This window comes from Talpa europaea (assembly GCF_964194135.1).
Source record: "Talpa europaea genome assembly, chromosome: 9".
In the NCBI taxonomy this organism is placed as follows: Eukaryota; Metazoa; Chordata; class Mammalia; order Eulipotyphla; family Talpidae; genus Talpa; species Talpa europaea.
In genome coordinates this window covers 40,629,463-40,650,197 of record NC_140076.1, presented here as the reverse complement: position 1 = coordinate 40,650,197, position 20,735 = coordinate 40,629,463, and the positions used below count along the sequence as shown (strand labels likewise).

The following is a 20,735-nucleotide window of genomic DNA, read 5'->3' as shown; positions in this document are numbered from 1 at the left end:
CAAAGGTTAAAAGCACCACCATAAAGAAGATATGGCCAGTTTCAGCTGTTCCTTTTCTCCTCATTCAATGAATGGTAAGCATTGTGGTTGTTTCTCTCATCCTTTTTTATGTAGAATTATGACCGCCTAAATCGAATGAATCAAGCTGCAAAACATTTCCTGATGGAGATCATTGAAAGTGGGTCCTTCGTGGGAATGGTGCACTTTGATAGTTCTGCTATCGTCAAAAGTGAACTACTCCAAATAACAAGTGACAATGAAAGAAACACACTCATGGGGAAATTACCTACAGCAGCTGGTGGAGGAACTTCCATCTGCTCTGGAACTAAATCAGCATTTCAGGTGAAAATTAAACTAAGAATATACTTTTTAAAAAATTATTAGGACATTTTTATGTTAAGTGCTATTGCATATACTTGCTCCCTAATTTTATTTTATTTTTTTTCTCCCATACCATATCTTTACCCAGACTCCCTAAATTTAACGTCTTCACAAAATCACAGTACAATGATTAAAATCAGATGATTGACAATGATATACTATATTCTCTAATCTGCAGACCTTATTCAGAATTTGCTAGTTGTCCCATTAATGCCATTTTTTCTCATTCAAAGTTCAAATCAGGTCCCATATAGCATGCATGTCTTCTAATTCTCCTTTACTTTGTAATAGTTCACCTTTTTCTTTCATCTATTTCATCTTTTATACACTGATCCTTTGAAGACTGTGAGCCAGTTATTTGTAGAAAATTTTTCAGTTTGCATTTATTTGCGGTTTCTTTTTTTTCAGAAAGTGAATTTTTTATTTTAGAATTTTTTATAAATTATCTTAATTTTTAATGAATTATTTTATTTTATATAATTCTTACATCATTTTTCATTTTTGCATAATGTATGAATTTTCATTTTGGTTATATTCCCCATACAATTCCCACCCCCTTTTTCTGACCCTAATCCCTCTTCTCCCCCCACCCTCCACTGTAGTGTGTCTCTGGTCTATAGTTGCTTGTTGATTTTGATTTTTACTTTATTGCAATTAGTCTTTTTCCGGGTCCTTTATTTAGGTTTTCTAAATTCCTGCTATGTTGCTCCCTAATTTTAATATAAAAAATTCTAAATAGTATAAGATTAATAAGCACATAGAAAAAATTCACTTGATGATTTTTTTAATGGATTAGTAAATCAATAACGGATGAATGAATAAACAGCTTTAAGTTCCACTAAAGAATAAGCCCAATGAGGTCAGGGACTTGTCTAGTGTTACTGTAATAATATTTGCTCAGTGAATGCTATTAAATAAAGACATGTGCTTAGGAATCAAAAGTCATCCACTATTAAGGAAATGAAATAAGTTGTATGTATGACTCCACTTTGGACCAGTCCTTCCTTTTATTTATGTGCCATTCAGTTAGGAAAATTAATGTTTATATATTAAAGCAGATGTAGCAGGGTCTGTTAGTCCTAGAGTAAGGAATACAGGTCACAATATGATTTCTGACATCAGAGTAGTACCTACTCTCTTATTTATTAGCGATGTGATCAAGGCAATTTTCAGTCTCTTTGGACTCTCAATGCCTTGGCTATAAAACAAGAAAATAAGAATGCTTATCTCATAGGGTTACTAGAAGGATTAAGTGAAATGATACATTGATACACTTATTCATTATATAATAAATACATCACATACTGTTATTATGATAAGGATATCTTATTTTTATTTAAATGGTCATCTTGAGCTCAAAATTAATGTCAATTATACTATTTTCCTGCTTAGAAATAATGACTGCCTACTCATAGTGTATAAAATTATCTGAATTCCTCAATATGATGATAGTCAAAAACCTCTCATCCTCCAATAAAAGTATCTTCATCTCTCTTGCCAGCCTTCTCAGTTCAACACTTATGATGTTCTAACTTCAACCAATTTACGGCATACATTGTCTACCATGCCCTGAAGTTACCAACAACCTCCATACATTTGTCTAGGCAACCCATCTGCCTAAAATGTTTCCTTATTTCCATGTTAAAACTCTACCAATTCTTTAAAAGCCCTTTCCTTCTTATAGCTCTTCCTCTCACTCCCAAGCCTATTGAATCTCCCTCTTTTATGAACAGCAAGGCATTTCAGTGTAGGTTTCTAACATGAGTCCTGGGTTCAAACTGCAATTATCACTTACTAGCTTTGTGATCCTAAGCATGATTCTTAACTTCTCTAGTCTTCCATTTTCTTATAGGTAAAACAGGGTAATGTAAGCAAACACAAAGGGTTGTTCATGTTTCAGTATATTCAAAATATACTTATGAGCCTTGCAAAACTTCTCTGCTCTTATAGTACATGTTATTTAATTGAGAAAAAGATAACACATAAATAAATAAATTTAAAAATTACAGATTGTGGAAATAATGTTGTGAAGAAACCATACAGGGAGACATTATAGAACAACTGGCAAAGGAGGAACGCTACCTGTTTTATGTAAAGGAACCACTGAGGCGCTCTCTGAAGGGTGACATTCAAGCTAAGATTTGAATACTCTTTATCTAAAGAGTGAGTGGTTCATTAAGAAAGAAAAGTGCAAAGTCCATTTGGAAAGAGGTGGAAAATAACTAGATTATTCTATGACGTGGTAAAAGCTAGTGGCATGTGAGCTTGACAAACAAGGATCTGAGGAATGTCATATACAATGATTATATCTTTCAAAGTTTGAAAAATAAAGAGATTTGAATTTTATCTTAAGCACAACAGAAAGCTAGTGAAGGGCTTTAAACTGATAGTCAATTTATATTTAGGAAGATGATTCTTGTTGTCCCATACAAAATAAATTGTAAATAAGAATAGCAGTGCAGTAGTAACCTATGGGCAGGTTGGAAATCTAGATTTGGCTCAAACTACACAATACATAAAACACATTTAAACAAATGTTTAATACATGGTAGCAATATTACATTTTGTTGCTTCTATTGAACTGTTGAATACATTAGTTGTGTCTTTGCAACTTACTTCTAGATCTCCTCAGTCTCTAGCCCAAATCTCAATATTTTAAAATTTAATTTAATGGTTTCAATGAATGCAGGAACCATGTAATTCCTGTTAAAACATAGCAACTATGGTTAGATTAACACATCCTAAGTCCTCAGTGAATAAACTAATACATACAAGGGAGAAGAGAAGGAAAGAGAACTCTATTTCATCTTTGAATCTTCAGCTTGCACTCAGCTGTGTAGAAAGGTATGGTGGGAGTACTGTATAAATTCTGTAAATACATAAAAGCATTTTGTATTTTTCAGTTTGATTTTAATGTATGTCAGAATATATTTTGCATATATTACAATAGATCTACAACAGTCATCCTCTACTTGAAAACCTGGGAAATTTGTTTTTTTCAATTTTTTAATTAATATTTTATTCTATATAATTCTTACATCATTTTTCATTTTTGCACAATGTATGCATTATCATTTTGGTTATATTCCCCATAAAATTGCAATCCCCCCTTATTTTGACCCTAGTCGTTCCTCTTCTCTTCCCTCCCCCGCCCCCCATAGTGTGTCTCTGGTTTATAGTTGCTTGTTGATTTTGATTTTTACTTTGGATTGATTAGTCTTTTTCTTGGTCCCTTATTTAGGTTTTCTAAATTCCTGCTATGAGTGAGACCATCCAGTATTTTTCTTTTTCTTTCTGACTTATTTCACTGAGCATGATCCCTTCTAGCTCCATCCATGTTGCTGCAAATTGCATGTGTTTATCTTTTTTGATTGCTGAGTAATATTCCATTGTGTATATGTACCACATCTTCTTTATTTATTTATTTATTTATTTATTTGCACAAGCACTGGATACAGTCAGAAGCACGGGAGGGTGAGAGAATTCACCAGAGCCAGAGTGGGTAGCAGAGCAGGCAGAAGGACTGAGTGTACCACATCTTCTTGATCCAGTCATCTATTTTGGGGCATTTGGGTTGTTTCCAAAGCTTAGCTATTATAAATAGTGCTGCTATAAACATAGGGATGCAGGTGCCCTTTGCAATTAAGGTTTCTGTGTCATTTGGGTAAATACCTAGGAGTGGAATTGCTGGATCATATGGAAGCTCTATCTTTAGTAGGTCAAGAAATCTCCACACAGCTCTCCATAGTGGTTGGACCAGTTTGCACTTCCACCAGCAATGCAGGAGAGTTCCTTTTTCTCCACAACCTCGCTAACTTTTGTTGTTGCTAGGAAAACCTGGAAAATTTGAATTGAAGCTGATTATTTTGTTCCCTGATACCAGCTTTATTAGGGGTTTCTACTCTCCAAACTCTCTTCTACAAACCTACACATACTTCTACTCCAAATCCAGAATAGTCACTGATAATGTGGCATATTTTTCTTCTTGACTTGGACTCAGTTTCTTAAAATGTTGTACTAAGAAAGGAATAACAATTAAAGTGGCTAGAGAAGAGGAAATAAAGTGACTATCCTGGGATAAATTATCTGTACCTTCTTTCACAGGCACTTAGATAGACTTACTTTTCTGGACACTTTTGTTTTATTTTCTCTGTACATTTTTTTAAATCTCCCATCAATCGATCTGATCTGGGAACATTTGTTAATTATACTGTCATTTTGTTTGCAGGTAATTAGCAAAAAGTACCCACTGGATGGATCTGAAATAGTGCTGCTGACTGATGGGGAGGATTCCACTGCAAAGAATTGTGTTGACGAAGTGGTAGAAAGTGGGGCCATTGTTCATTTGATTGCTTTGGGACCTTCTGCTGATTTGGGAGTCATAGAGATGAGCAAACTAACAGGTAAAATATGACCTATATGTTCTAGCCTTTTGATAACAGTGCATGTCTAGAAGCAGACAATAATTCCTCTCAATCTCTTCTGTAGGAGCAGGGGGGCAGAGTCAAACCAGATCCATGCTCTGTTCTGAAGGTGTTCTTAATCCAGTTGGCTGGGGAGGCAAAACTATGAATCAGAGAGCATAACCAGATAACCTTCCTCATCACAGGGGGCATATATAGGAGTCAGACACTGTGTGAGCAGAGGAAGTCTTTATTTTTCCCAGAGTCAAGATAGAAGACGAGAGAGATGAGGTAACTCCTAGGTTGGACCTTGAAGAAGGTGTTGATTTTTTCTGGAGAAAAAAGTGGTGAGAAAAGATGATCAGGTCATGAGCAAAGTAATCATGCTGGAATGACAATGTAAGAGGCACATGGAGGATAGTGAGAAATTCATGAGACCAGGGCATAGGCTACAGGATAGGGGTAGAGGTTCAACAGAAATGTATACTGAATAGATCTAGAAATAACATAGTTTCTAGAATAACTGCTAGGTAGTTGTTATTTTAGATATAGAGACAGGTGATAAAAATGAACTACATTTTTAGTGTGTTTTTAAACATACTGAGAAATACAATATTTGTATTTTTGTAACATTGATTTCTAATGTTACAAAACTTATACTTGCTTTTCAATACTTAGTTGTACAAACTCCCATTATTTCAAGGTGTTTTATGGCTATTGTTATTTATTTTGTCGCAAGTGTACCTTCACAGTAATCATTTTCTGACTTGTCTCTATCACTTTCCGTTTTTCTCTCCTTATTACTAGCAATTGTCAGGATACCTTACCTCATTTACCTTTCTATTTCTCTGATTCTGATATACTCTGACTAGAAAATCTGAAATTCAACATTGTTAGTCATGTATGTTAAAGTGAATAATTCCCTGAAAGGGCTGTGTGAAATCTGTGAACATTAATGCATTGCATTATAACATCTTCTTTTATATTTCATGGTTATTTGATCCATATCAGTCAAGCAAGATTTCTATAAATAAGGTATAAAATTAGTTTACACTTATTGGTTATGACATTTAAGTGAATATTTCAGTTAATTTTTATATCTTCTGATTTTGACCTATTTTAATAATGCATACAGAAACTATGATTTTTTTAACCATTACCTTATTAATCACTGTATGTGAAAACTACTTACTTCACAGAAAGTTACCAAGTTAATATATTTACATTTTAGGTGGAGTACATATATTGGCCTCAGATAAAGTCCTCAACAATGGTCTCATTGATGCTTTCTCAGCCCTTACATCAGCAAACGCAGATGTCTCCCAGCAGCCTCTTCAGGTCAGAATTACCATTCACTCAGTTTGTGTGTGTGCATTTAGCCATACTCACAAAAAATGATAAGGTCACTATAAGTTTTACATTCTATATTTTTCACAAAGTAAATTTATAATTAAAATCAAAATTTCAATCTGAAATAGAAATCATTCTTCAGATATGACCAAAGTGGTGAAATAAGTAATGAAATAGCAGATGTATAGTTTTACTTTTCCCACAGGCTTGGTTAGAGGTAAAGTTAAAATCCAATAATGTTGTTTTCCACCAAAAAAATAAGCTTTGTCTAATAATGTAATGAATGCAAAAATGTGTTTCTATTAATATATAAAAAATATCTTGTGCTTCTAAGAATTTCCCCACCCTTCATTGCTATGAAACAGATTTAAATTAGTTAACTGAATTCAAGAACTTGGTTTGAAAATGAAAATATATATATATATCTTGGAAATAAATTTATCGAGAGAGTGAATATCATTGCATATTTATATTCCTAAGTCTTCTCTTACCTTTTCAACCACTTTTCCCACTGGCATTCATTTTATTCACTTCTCTTCTGAACTCAACACCACCATTTTCTCTTACTTAAAATCAAAAACTTTGAATAAGCTCTGATACTTCTTTGTTTATGTCCCATGTAAAATGTCAGCACAGTCTTTTTCCTTACAAATATTTTTTTAAAAATTCTGTTTCTATCCTTATCTAATTCTACCGAGTTGATGTCATGTCACTTTATACCAACAATTCTTTCTTCCATCTTCCAGTTTAAATCACCGCCTACATTAAAACTTTCCTTGATCACATAAACAGACTGATTTTTTTCTCCTCTCCAACAAAGAGAAGCATAGTAATAGGATACAAGTTCGGGATGATACGTGAAGATTGATTTGGAGATCTGATATAGCCTTGCCCTTAAAACGTATTAAAATTTAGCCACAGTCTAGTTTGGCTGTGTACAGAATACAAATTTAAAGAGAATAAAGCTCATTTTTTTCAGATTTTTTGGTTGAGTGAGAGAATGATACTTTTTTCCAAAAATGATGGGTCAGAAGGGAGAACTACTTTTCAGGGTATTATTTTATGTTATTCTTTAACCTTAGAAATTTTGAGAGTATGGTAAAACATTAAAACGGAACTCTCCAAAGAAATCTAAAAATATGAGAAGAATGTGAGAAATCAGAAAGAAAGATGATAATTGCATAAAGGAGATGCTCAACATTTTGAGAATGGAGTTTTTTAAATGGTGTGAAAGGGGCAGGAAGACAGTTTGAGTAACCCTCACTTGAAAAGTCTATAGATTCTTAGAGAAATAATTTTTTAAAAGGTAAACTTTTGGAAAGTTAATCTGGATTCATGTACATGATAGATTGGTCTTGGGAGAGAATTTCTTGTATGTTACAAGAATCTGAGTTGATGGAACGTGGATTTGGATGATGGCAGCAGGAATACAGAGGAGAGACAGAATCCCCCGCTTACTCAGTGATGTTCCCATAGTATTTCTATGTAGATGAAACCTTCAAACTTTCCTAGATGCTTCTGATGGGGAGTCTAAAAAAAGTCATTTACATTCAGAATTAAGTCAATAATACCTTCTTTAGTCAAAAGCAAATCCACTTAAATAGGATGGGGACTTTTGTCTTTGCAAGGATGTTTCAATGTTTGACTCCCTTCTATCAGCACTGGGTGAAGGCTTCTTGTTTATGACTGGGTTGGAGTCGAAGTGGGATTCCCCCTCATTCCTAAAATGACACGTCTGTACAAAGCAACTTCTTGGTCAGTAGATGATATTGACTCTCCTGACTAAAAGCTATTCATGAAGACTTGAAAAACATTCCATCAAGCTCCTCTTAGAGAAAGAACCTATGTTTTATTTCTTCTCTTTTCAAGATTCCAAAATTCATTGAGTTTTCCTTTTTCCACTCTCGTTGGATTTGTTTACCATCCAGTGCTATTTACTCTATTATGTGTCAAAATATCACACATGAATATTGGACATTTCAAGATTTCACAACAGGAAAATATCCATTAGTACTTTTCTCATTATCTGGTAGTCCTGATTTTCTCTCTAGAGCTGCTTCTCCCATACAGAGTATACTCTAGCCACCATCAAGAAGTTTACTAAATGCCCCAAAACAGATGACTGGATCAAGAAGATGTGGTATATATACACAACGGAATACTATTCAGCAATCAAAAATATAAACTCACTCCATTCGCAGCAAAATGGATGGAGTTAAAAGGGATCATGCCCCATGAAATAAGCCAGAAGGAAAAAGAAAAATATCGAATGGTTTTATTTATAGGAGGAATGTAGGGGAAACAAATATGGGATCAGGAAAAAAAATAAAAATAGTATAATAATAATAATAATAAAAAACTAACAGGCACCCATGGATGAGAGACATGATGTGAGGAAGGGGGAGGGAAAGGAGAGGGAAAGGGAAAGCGATGAGGGCAGGGGAAAGATGAGCACAAGGATCTATGGCGATGGTTCACGGGCAAACTGGTGGTGGGAATTTTATGGGGAATACATAACTATGTAAAAGATAGAAATGAAAAATAAATATATATAAAAAACTGTAGTTTTATTGAAAAAAAGTTTACCAAATTAGATGGATAAACTGAGAATAACACACACACACACACACACACACGTCTTACAGCTGATTTCTTCTCAGAAGTTGTAGTATCCTTTAATACTAAAATCTGAAGAAAAATAATAGCCATATATACCCCACCCTTTCCTCATATTCTGTATTTCCAGATATTAAGGATTATATTTAAAAAGAAAAAGAATAAAATTATTTTCTTCTCTGGTCATTAATTTTTTAAATATATTTGAACAGCTTGAAAGTAAGGGATCAGAACTCAACAATAATGACTGGATGAATGACACTGTAATAATTGACAATACAGTGGGAAAGGACACATCTTTTCTCATCACATGGGCACAAACGTTTCCTGCTATTTTTCTCTGGGATCCCAATGGAACACCATCGAATCAATTCACAACGGACCGAGCTTCCAAAATGGCCTACCTTCGTATTCCAGGAACTACAACAGTAAGCAATCAGCTTTTAGACTTCCTCACAATTTTTTAATAGCTGAAAATACATGTCATAATTGAGTGCCAATATTTGCATGGTTGTCACAATTAAGGTAAAATAAAATGTAATTTCTATGCCTGTATGGTTCTGAAAATTATGGTGGAAAGAAAAGGAAAAAAGAACTTATGCCCTAAAAGTAAGGAAAACAAGGGAAAAAATTAGGTAGGTTAAGAATAACTTTGAGGAAGAAATGTAAGAGTCTGTGCAGTTTAGTGTGTAGATAGCTACAGAATCATTCCTTATTATCACTACCAGAATCATAGACTATAAAATGTGAGGTAAAAGAATAATAACAAGACTCACAAACTTTCCAAAACTTGTTTTTCCTACTTAATATTTCACAGTGTTTGGACACCCTGCATGACAACCGTCAGTATGTCCTGTCTAAAGTGCCTCAACTCTCATCCTTTTACCCTCAAAAACACTCAAAACCCTGTTTATTCTGCAACACAAATAAGACTTATTTTAGAGTAGGACAATGAAAACACAGAAAACAGACTGATCTTATTAACCCATTGTATTTGCATTGAAATTTTTAGACTGGAGTTTGGACTTACAGTCTTCAAGCCAAAGCAGACTCGGAAATATTAACTATTACCGTGAATTCTCGGCCAGCAAATCCTTCTGTGCCTCCAATCACAGTGAATGCTAAAATGAATACAGAAGCAAACAGTTACCCCAACCCAATGATTGTTTATGCAGAAGTTACACAAGGGTATACACCCATTCTTGGAGCCAATGTGACTGCTTTCATTGAATCACAGAATGGACATACAGAAACATTACAGCTTTTGGACAATGGTGCAGGTAATTCACAGGATTCCATGAATACGCCTATATTTTTGTAACAGGATATTTTATGGGTCATCATGAGTGTGTTGAGCAGTAGGACACACAGCAGAAAAATTGCTGCAGATTAATGATGAACAGCAGAAACAGCAGGAAATTCTATCCAAGTGAAACATACAAAGTGATTAGCAAATATCTTGCATATGGCAAGCACTCAAAAATGGTATTTACTGTCATTATTGTCTGTCATCTAGATATCTGATGTCAGTCACCCGTTAGGAAGGTCTTATTCAGAATACTGAGGACATTAAAGATATTGAACAATGTTTCTTAGGGATGTTTGGTCAAGAAATCCTGGCCAGGAACATAAAGCACACCGAATCATATGGATGGGCTTTAGTAGTAAATTTGTGTCCATGGCAGTGTGAGGGAACAGGCAAGAGCAATTCCCAATAGCTAGAATAATGTGCAAATGTGGTTCTGAGAACTGAGGGTCAAGGGCAGGCAGAGCTGCCACGGGTGAGGAGGACATCACTGGGGCATCAGATACCAGGTGTGACCCAAGATAAAGTGTTGGATAGCCTTGTCTGCCTGGTCTGCATGGATGTTAATTAAGACATTTTTCCCAGGTTCTGAATTATTTTAGGAAATGAACCTTCTTTTGAAAGGTCAGTGAGCAAGAAAATTACCATGCTGATAACCATGTGAGTTATCAGAATTTTCTATCAGTATCTTTTATAATGTAGTTAATTCAACCCATTTATAATACTGTCATCAACGAGACAGCCCTGTGAAGAGTTAGAAGGCAAAATTGTTCTGAAGACACACGTATGAGAGCCTTCATCTGATATGACAACACATTCTTCAACTATTTGAGTAGTTCCTTTACCCCAACCCTTCCATATTATACTAAAACTTACCTGCATCCTTTCATTTCTCAAGGTTTAACAGATAATTACTTAGCTAATTTCAAATGCTCTTACATAAGAAGGAATTTGTGATTTACAATGACTCTACAGGAGATCTCAAACTTCAGCATGTGAAAGAATCACCTAGAGGCTTGTTAAGACAGAATGCTGGGCCTTCCCTCAAGAAATCTGCTTTCTTAGTAAGATATATGGGGATGCAGATGCTGCTGGTCAAAGAACCTCATTTAAAAACCTGCGCTAGTTTCCCTTGAGAAATGTGTTTCAATTTAATAAAGCTATTATTGGTAATATCAAAAATTACATGATATACTTGAACTTCCCTAAATATTTATTCTAATAGCAGATGGGATTTTCTATTGTCAGACTAGTGACTTAATGGATGATAGAGCAAGCGGTGAGGATTTAAAAAAAAATGGTGGTTGGATATAAGTAATTTATAGGTGATTGTAGTGAAACTTAAATCCAATGCTAAGATACTCCCTCTTTAGTGGGGATGAATACAGATGAGGACAAAATGTGTTCAGAAAAAGTAAGATGTGCAAGCAAACCATTTGGCTAAGAAATGGTAAGAAGAGTATTATAATAATCCCCAAGTAAGTTGATAAGTTGAAGACATTTATTATACATACATAATTATCAGTGTTGCACATGTGTAATATTATGCACATACATTATAAAATATTGCAATCATATGTAATATTAGTATATATAATTAAATATACTATTATTGGTATATTTATAAATTTCAAGGATATCAATTAAACAAGATAATGATTGGCAGAGGGGTAAATATTCCTCAAGGAGTCAATCCCAATCAAGAGACTATGCTAATAAAAATGATATGTTTGGTTTAGAGAATGCATAATTTTCTCTATTTCTTTATAATAATTTATTTTTCACTTCTATAACAAGGTGCTGATGCTTTCAAGAATGATGGGGTCTACTCCAAATATTTTACATCTTATTCACAAAATGGCAGATATAACTTAAAAGTACGTGCTCACGGAGGTACAAGTGCCACACGAAGAAGCTTCAGACATCCCCCAAACAGAGCTGCATTTATCCCAGGCTGGGTGGTTAATGGTGAGTAATTTATGATATCAAAATCCCATGATGGGTTGAATAATTGTGAGTTGATATGACTATAGCTTCAAACATTTTATAATTCAAAATATAGCTTTTTTCTTTATAAAATTTCTCAGCCATGCTGGGATTTGCCACCAAGTTAACCTAAACTTCAGTGCACTGTGTGGCCTATAGTAAGCGCTCAATTAAGGTGAGCCATTGTTATTTTAGTCTCAAGCACCTTATCTATATCAACAATTGTATTCCTAATTTTTAGCTCAGGATGAAGGAAACAGGCTAATATGTTATGTGCCCAGACACAAGCCAATGTTAGAAGTTATCTTTCAGGTTACACATGCTGTAAAAGATACATACATATACATATATTTTTTTGAAGAAAAATGTGCTGAGAAGGTGATGATAAGATTTAAGATGAATTCTTTGTTGGTTTCCCTTTTTCCTTGTCACTTATCTTGCGACTTTTAGGGGTTTTCTATTAGCAACTGGAATATAACCTAAAGTATTATTCCTCAGCTCTTGTAGTAGGGAGGGAGGAAGATTTGCCACGAGTGATTGGAAGGGAAACAGTAGCTATTTCCTCAGGTTTTTTCCAGCTTGGAGATCATTTGAAAGATAAAGAATTTTGTTTGTTTGTTTTTAAGGCATATATTGAATTATATAGCACTATTCCCCTTCATTACAACTTTAATTACAAAAGTCTTTCATTATCTGATTATATCCTGCAATAGACTAGTCCATATGCTAAAAAAGAATTCTTCCATTAACTAGTGATTTCTGACTTTGTCACCGAACATAGTAAAATGTGACTGTGTATGTATTGGGGGGCAGGGAGGGAGTAGGGGTAAGGGAAGATATATGGGATAGAGAATTCAATTCATTGAGTTTGGAAAATTCAATTACAGTTTTTCTCATTAAATACGATGAATTTTTTAATGCAGGGAAAATTGAAGCGAACCCACCGCAACCTGAAATTGAAAATGATACTCAGACAACCTTGGAGAGTTTCAGCAGAACAACAACTGGAGGTGCATTTGTGGTTAACAATATAACCACACCACCAGGTGCTCCCTTACCTGACCTGTATCCCCCAAATCAAATCACAGACCTTGAGGCTACACGTGATGAGGATGAGATCAGTCTAACATGGACAGCACCTGGAGATGACTTTGATATTGGAAACGGTAAGGATGATGTGTCATGAATGGTTGATTAAGTGAAAGGTACTCATTATGAAAGTAAGCACAATGGTGAGTGAAGTGAAACCATTTTGAATTGATAGTACATTAAAGTATATTAACTTTATAATCTCATGTTTTGAATCAATTATGACACATTTTTTTCTTTTATTGAGGTTGGTAGCATATTAGTTTACATCTAATATGTGGGTTTCAGCTGTTCATTTTCTAACCTCAGTAACTGAGTAACTGTGTATGCTACACCACTCCCACCACTAAATGAAGGGTAACACATTTTAACTGGTCCCAATTTCATTTGGCAGAGACTAAAAAAAAATTCAGCTTGCCTTAGAAAAATTAGTCTGTGAATATGAATATAGCTTTGCACAAATGAGCAATGTTTTTCAGAACGAATAAAGAAGAATTTACTGTGATATAGTTTCTAAATTAAATATAACTTTTTTTTTCTTAGTTAAACAGTACATCATAAGGATTAGTGGAAATATCCTTGATCTACAAGACAATTTTGATGATGCTCTGCAAGTAAACACCAATGATCTGGTACCAAAGGAAGCCAACTCCAAGGAAACCTTTACATTTAAACAAGGAAATACAACAGGAGAAAACACAACCCACGTATTCATTGCCATCCAAAGTGTGGATAAAAGCAACTTGACATCAAAAGTATCCAACATTGCACAAGTAGCTTTGTTCATTCCTACAGCAGACACCAGTCCTGATGAAAGTAATCCTAATCCAGGTCCGAATCCTGATGGAAGTCACCCTAATTCAGGAATTAGCATTTCATCTTTGGTGTTGATAGTGGTTGGATCTGTGGCAGCTGTTTGTATCATTATAAGTAGCACCGTTTGTGTCTTAAAAAAGAAAAGAAATTCAAGTAGACCTAGTACAGGGTTTTAAAAAGCAATGACATGACAACGACAACAGTGAAGGTTATTTCTGAATTTTAAAATTCATCCAGTATGACCATGAACTCATAAAAATAATGTTAAACATTCTAGAAAGCATATAAATTGAATGAATATAGACATCCAGAGGTATTTGAAAAATTGTGAATCAATGTTAAAGTTTTAAATTTTTATTTATTAATTTCCTTTTACATAAAATGTGATAAAGATCCTCTTGCATATTGATAACTAGCTGTATATTATTTGTTATAAAAGTTTTCTAGAATGCTAATTCAAATTTTATCAAGAAGTTAAAATCTGAGTAATCTATTTGGATAGTCAAAACACTGCATAAGAAAATAAACAATATTTGAGAAAAAAATTAATTTGGTCTTGGTATTTTCAAATATAAATTGATGTTATTGTTTTTACCTCAGTTGTCCACTTACATACTATTATATACAACAATAATAAGGTGATGTTTACTGCAATTGATGTGGAAGATGGTAGCAGAAAAACCAAATTTCCTTACTTCAGTTAATATAATCATATACATAGACAGCCTTTTCTCTTAAAAAGTCCTACTTACGGGTCTCCCTGGTGGCGCAGCGGTTGAGCTCTGGGTTGCGAAGCTGCCCGCAGCCTCTGCAGCGCCAGTTCAATCCCGGGCTGCTCCCCGGCCACTGGAGGAGGGTCCCACATGGCGTTCAGACCTCTCCTGCCGCCCGCTGTTCCCCTCAGCAGTGTACTTCGGTCCTTCTGCCTGCTCTGCTCCCCGCTCTGGCTCTGCTGAATTCTCTCACCCTCCTGCGCTTCTGACTGTACCCAGTGCTTGTATAAATAAATAAAAATAAATTTTTAAAAAAAAATTAAAAAAAAGTCCTACTTACATAGTATTTCTTCTTTCATTATAGGCCAGAATTACTGAAGCAACTACCATCATTATTTTCAGATTAAAAAAAATTTTAACATTTTAAAAGACAGTATTTTAATTATTACTCAGCCATAGCCTAAAAAAAGACAACCATAGTAATGAATAAGATCAATTAAAGAGAGAATGGAGTATGTAGGTAAAGAGCAGTTTCAGGGGTAGGATATGGCCAGCATACTACAAGAAAAGTATGGTCGATACACTCAGAAATGATTTCTAAAGATACAAGACTTCTATTATTATATTGTTATTACTATACAATGTGGTTTTACAATCCCACATGGGATCTGGACTAATCTCATGACTTGCTTTAATCAGTAGGGGGTAGCAGAAATGATGACAGCTTCCATTTGGGGTCTTGGGAACTCTGAGCTTCTATCTAAAAAATTGAGCTATAGTGATGCAGAGGCTACCAGAGAGATTCTGAAACTCCAAGGAGAATGAAAGACGTCTGTCTCAGCTTCCCAGACAAAACTAAAGATATTCCATCTGCACTTGGGAGACTCCAACCATGACCAACAAAGGAACTTCCCATTTAATCCAATCAACCAGTTGAACCATGGAGAAAATAAAATGGTTGTAATTTTAAGTGATTATAATTAGTTTGACACTAGATTACTGAAATAATTGACATTAAATAGTCAGAATTCTAACAGGGATTTTTTTTTTTTTAGAGGCATGCTTTTATTTATTTATTTATTCGTTTGTTTGTTTGTTTGTTTATACATGCACTGGGTACAGTCAGAATCAGAAGCGCGGGAGGGTGAGAGAATTCACCAGAGCCGGAGCGGGGAGCAGAACAGGCAGAAGGACCGAAGTACACTGCTCAGGGGAGCAGCGGGCGGCAGGAGAGGTCTGCGCGCCCTGTGGGACCCTCCTCAGGTGGCCGGGGAGCAGCCGGGGATCGAACCGGCGCCGCAGAGGCCGCGGGGCAGCTTCGCAACCCAGCGCTCAACCGCTGCGCCACCGCCACCGGGGAGGCCCTAACAGGGAAATTTTTATAAGAGTTAATCTGAGAAGTAAAAAACTGAAGAAAGGAATTGGGGGATCAGAAAAAGTTACTACCAAGCCTCTTTGAAGCACTGATTTGATGATGGTATTTGGGTGGTAGGTGTTAGACCAGGAACTGGAGTGAGACATGAGTGAAGGGGGCTGGTGTAGAAGTTTGTGGAAAATTTGTTTCTGCATAGCTACCCTCTCTGTGAGCTTGTTGCCAAGCATCTTACGTAGGTCTGGTTCGCTAAAAGTTAGCAAGACCAGCATTCGGGAAGGAGAGGTGGACATGGAGTAGACATGGAGAAGAATAAGAATGCCAGTCTCTTTGTATCTATTTCTTCAGCTTCCTATCACTTCATTTTTAGCAATTATGACTACATTTTTACTTCTGCCTTTCAAATGTCAACAAATATCTTTTTTCATCAATTCTAACCCTAATGCAAAGTTTCTGGGAGAAGTAGTTTTAGTTTATCCAAGTTGCCTCAGTTAAATCAACTCAAACAGGGGAGTTTGCAATGGTTACTTGTGGCATAAAAGGAATCCCCTTAAGAGCCTCCCCGGTGGCTCGGTGGTTAAGCGCTGGGTTGCGAAGCTGCCCGCAGCCTCTGCAGTGCGGGTTCCATCCCCTGCCGCCAGGCAAGGGCCCCACATGGCTCGCAGACCTCTCCTGCCACCCACTGCTCCTCTCAGCAGTGTACTTCGGTCCTTCTGCCTGTTCTGCACCCTGCTCTGGCTCTGATGAATTCTCTCACCCTCACGCACTTCTGACTGTACCCAGTGCTTGTATAAATAAATAAATAAATCTTTAAAAAAAAAAAAAAGGAATCCCCTTATGTGGTAGTAAATGGGCCCTACCGTTAATCTAAAAACAAAAAAGACAGCAAGCTGGAATCTCTGAGCCCCTGTTACCTGGTAGATTACTCCATCCATATTGGATGTAGTGACTACACAAACCCCCGGCCTACCCCATAAGAAACCTGGGACACGTGGCATTATGCCCACTTCCACTTAAATCCATATCTTACAACTTTTTAAAAACTGTTTGTTTGCTGCTTTAATAATGAACCCAAGTAAAAATAACTTAAACTGAATCCAAGATGCCATTCTCTCCAATCTTCCAATGATAAACATATTTTTAAAGTTGAATGGAATTGGAGAAACTGAAAAGGAAAAAAAAGCATTCTTTGAAGTTATCTTTGAAGACAAAAGTGAATAAGAGTGTGAGGTTACGGTAAGAAAACAAAGAATGATTCATGAAAAGGGAGCAATCCTTTTCAATAATGCTTAAATGTGGCCATTGAACTTTAGCAACACAGAGCTGTTAAGACCTTAAAAAAAGCAATTTTAATAAAGAAAACACGGTGTGTGCATAGAAAAAGAAAGTGTATAAACACAATTATTTCAAGAATCCTGATTGTGAAGAAGACAGGAGTAGAAAAAGGAAGTAACATGTGGTTAGATAACATGTGTACAATATTTTAAACTCTCTCTATAGTTTATTTTTTAATATCTATATATGTGGTATAATGCCCAAAGAGATTAACCCTCATTTTTCTCCACTTGAAAGTTGGGATTATAGTAACTGCCTCCAAGTGTTATGTGAATCCCATTATGTAATAACAGGTGCTGGCCCTGTGCCTACATACAGTTAGTGCTCAATTCCTGACAGCTCTCATGTTAAGAAGCTTTCCGCTGCTGTCTCTGAAGCTCAGGGGGCTTAGCCATCAGGCAAGCAGGCTATTAAGCCACTACTATGTAACAACGCTGTACAGGTAGATGCTGTGAACAGAATTTTTAGTAGAAAGAAGGAAAGCAGTCTCATTCTCATAGAGGTTAGAGTCTACTAGAAATATTAAATAAATCACGATATAAATAAATGTTTTAAAAGTGGTCTGAAGTTTCATTCATATTATATCTCCTTTGACATTCATTGAGCCAATATGCAGTAAAATTGTCATCCATTCACAACACTGACTTTCTATCATATTCATATCCCCCAGGAGTACACAGTTTTTGCCCTTGATATGATCCTTATCATGGAACAAGACAGTATGTATGTAATAACTATCAGGATCCCATTTTCCTAAAATTAACTATGCAGGCCCACACTAAACACAAAAGGTACTATGTATCCCAGATTCCAAACTTGGAATGTTTCCAGTCACATTTCTTCAAGATGAGGTGCTAGGTAAGTCAAAGTTATGCTATCACCATGCACCAATCCTACCACCTACACACCTCCCAATATAAGAAGAGGACTCGGCAAAATGCAACCAAGTAAAAAGTAAATCTCAGGGGGGCACAAAATTCAAAAGACAGTAATCTTCTTACACAAATATTGCTGAACAATTGGGAGAGAAGTGTTCTTGATTCTGCTGAGATTAAAGAAATGGTTAGGAGAGAGAAGGTGGGGAAGACAGATTTGCCAGTGGGACTACTTTCAAACTTTAAAGATATCATGCACATTTGATACAGTTGGTGCAGAATTTCTAACTGACTGAACAGAATCGTAGACAGTGGCCAGGTTCTCCCATGCCAAGAAATCATGCAGAGAGAAGAGCCTTGTTGCACCATCTAAAAAACCTAATAGAGAAACAGCTTTCAGGCATCTACTACCCTGAGAGAGGCCTGGAACCACCCTACAACAGGCCAGGGTCATGAGGATCCACTGATCTCCCCTACTCCTCCAGCTCAAGACCAAAGTAGAAAAGCACTCGGAAAAGAGAGACCCAATTATTTAAGGCCATAAATTCCCTGTCTTCCATTTCAAGCCACTGGAGACATAAGTCTTACTAATCAGAGGAAGGGAAAGAGGAGGGTTAGCTCAAATAATAGAAATTTTCAAAAATGATCAGGGCTAGGTTCTTAACTATCAAACCAAGGTAATTTGAATATAGTAATAGTAATGGAGTTGGCAGAGATAGCACTAAGAAAAATTACTGCACAAACATTAGGGGAAACACAACTGAACACAATTTATTGTACTACTATAAACTGTAGTGTTTTTCAACCTTATATCCCAGTAAGTCGAGACTGCTCAATAAACTGGTCTCACAGCAATCACACTGAACAAAACCACTGCCACACATTTGTGATGACAAATCCAGTGTCAGACCCATTCTTGAGACACCAAATTCCTACTCATCTTTCATTTCCTTCCTTCCTATGGAGATATTCCTATGGTGACATTCCCATCATCTATTCTCCCTTGTTCAGGAAATAGTCTGGTTATTTTCCAGTTTGAACTTCTTGCAAAGTGCATTATCTTCAGCAACAGTCTCTTCTACCCATTCACTCTCTACTTCAAGCACCCAGAAAGATTTCTTCCTTTGGATTGGCCTTATTTCCCTCTGTTTCTGTCTTCTGTTTCCATATAATCCTAACTTTATCTAGGAACACCATATGCCCAAACCTAAAGAGGGCCAAACAAATCATACATTAATGGCATTTTTGGAGTTCCACAAAGCATAGACTCTTCATCTTCATGTAGTGGCCCTACCTGCCACATGGAATTGACATAGAAAAAATAAGTATTCTCTGTAGATGGTTTTATATTGTTGTATGAAACAAAAAGCTGTCCTAAAGCCTTAGCACCTATAATAGTCCATTAAACACCTATTGAGACAATACTTATAAATTAACTGACTATGCCTATAGGTTACTGTTAAGCATCTGGCACAAAGGCATCCAAATAAATATTTTCTAAATGAGAGTTCCAGGCCTGACATCATTAAATCCTTGTGTCCACTTCCCTCTCTCTTATTGCTCTCTACCCACCGGTCTCGCAACTTTAATCAGTCATAGGCTTTCATATTCCCCTGAAATCCACACAGTTGCTTATCTCCGGGCCCCTGTCAGGAACACCATAACCCCCTCATCCTTTTCCACTTGAAACACACCCTCTTTGGTCTCCTTTGTCTGCCTCTGACAACATGCCCCTTTTTGAAAATTCCATGCCTGCTGCCTCCCCCATCTGCCTTCCCCAGGCTCAGGCAGAATGCCTGACTCTTCCTCTGTGCCCCACTCTCCATTGTTCATGTGCTATTCCAACTCCCAAATACATTTCCTTATTTAACTGACTTAAGTCCTCCATTAGCTTTCTGGAGAACAGGACAGTATCCTGGGGAGAGAGAATAAAAGAGGAGAGAAGGAAGTATGAAATGCTGAATATTCAAACACACATACAAATATAGAAACGCTCATTCCTTTTTCTCCTGCATATCTCAAAAGTCCTCTCCCCCCCCCCCCACGTCTCTATCCTTAGCTCATGCTCTCGGCACTGCTCCCCTGAATTCTTACATAACTTACTCCGTTTTTACCAAGTAGGGTTGTGTGAGCCACTGGGCAGGCTGCAACTGACCTGAAATACTCAGCCATATTGGGGGTAAGAAGAGCAGAGGCCAAATACAGTCCAAACTTGCTCCCAAGATCCGGGTTGAAGGGACACTATTTGATCATTTGTCTACCTACAGGGGACACATTTTTCCAACCCATAAGTTGTTAAGTTGTTTTTCTAATTCTCATAGGAGATATATATGTACATATACCAGCAACATATATGCCAGCAACATAGCTCTGTTTCCAACCACTCTTCACCCTGTAGCCAGAATCTTTCTAAAGCACAAATCTGATCTTATCATTCTTCTCTTCAAGACTTTCCTATGAATCCCCTTTGCACTCAAGAGTGAGGATCGGGCC

General features: G+C 36.3%; 1 protein-coding gene across 1 annotated transcript in view; it reads left to right on the top strand.

Moving 5' to 3' along the window:
- Positions 1–14,123, top strand: part of LOC311176258 (calcium-activated chloride channel regulator 4-like) — a gene marked incomplete at its 3' end in the record, with an annotated part of 31,398 nt that extends 17,275 nt beyond the window's left edge. The window contains exons 7-14 of the mRNA XM_084241590.1: positions 115–342; positions 4,610–4,784; positions 6,016–6,122; positions 8,963–9,178; positions 9,763–10,030; positions 11,854–12,024; positions 12,966–13,208; positions 13,675–14,123. Of these exons, the coding sequence (XP_084097716.1) occupies positions 115–342; positions 4,610–4,784; positions 6,016–6,122; positions 8,963–9,178; positions 9,763–10,030; positions 11,854–12,024; positions 12,966–13,208; positions 13,675–14,123 (1,857 nt within the window). The remainder of the gene's footprint in view (positions 1–114; positions 343–4,609; positions 4,785–6,015; positions 6,123–8,962; positions 9,179–9,762; positions 10,031–11,853; positions 12,025–12,965; positions 13,209–13,674) is intronic.
- Positions 14,124–20,735: the final 6,612 nt, after the last annotated feature.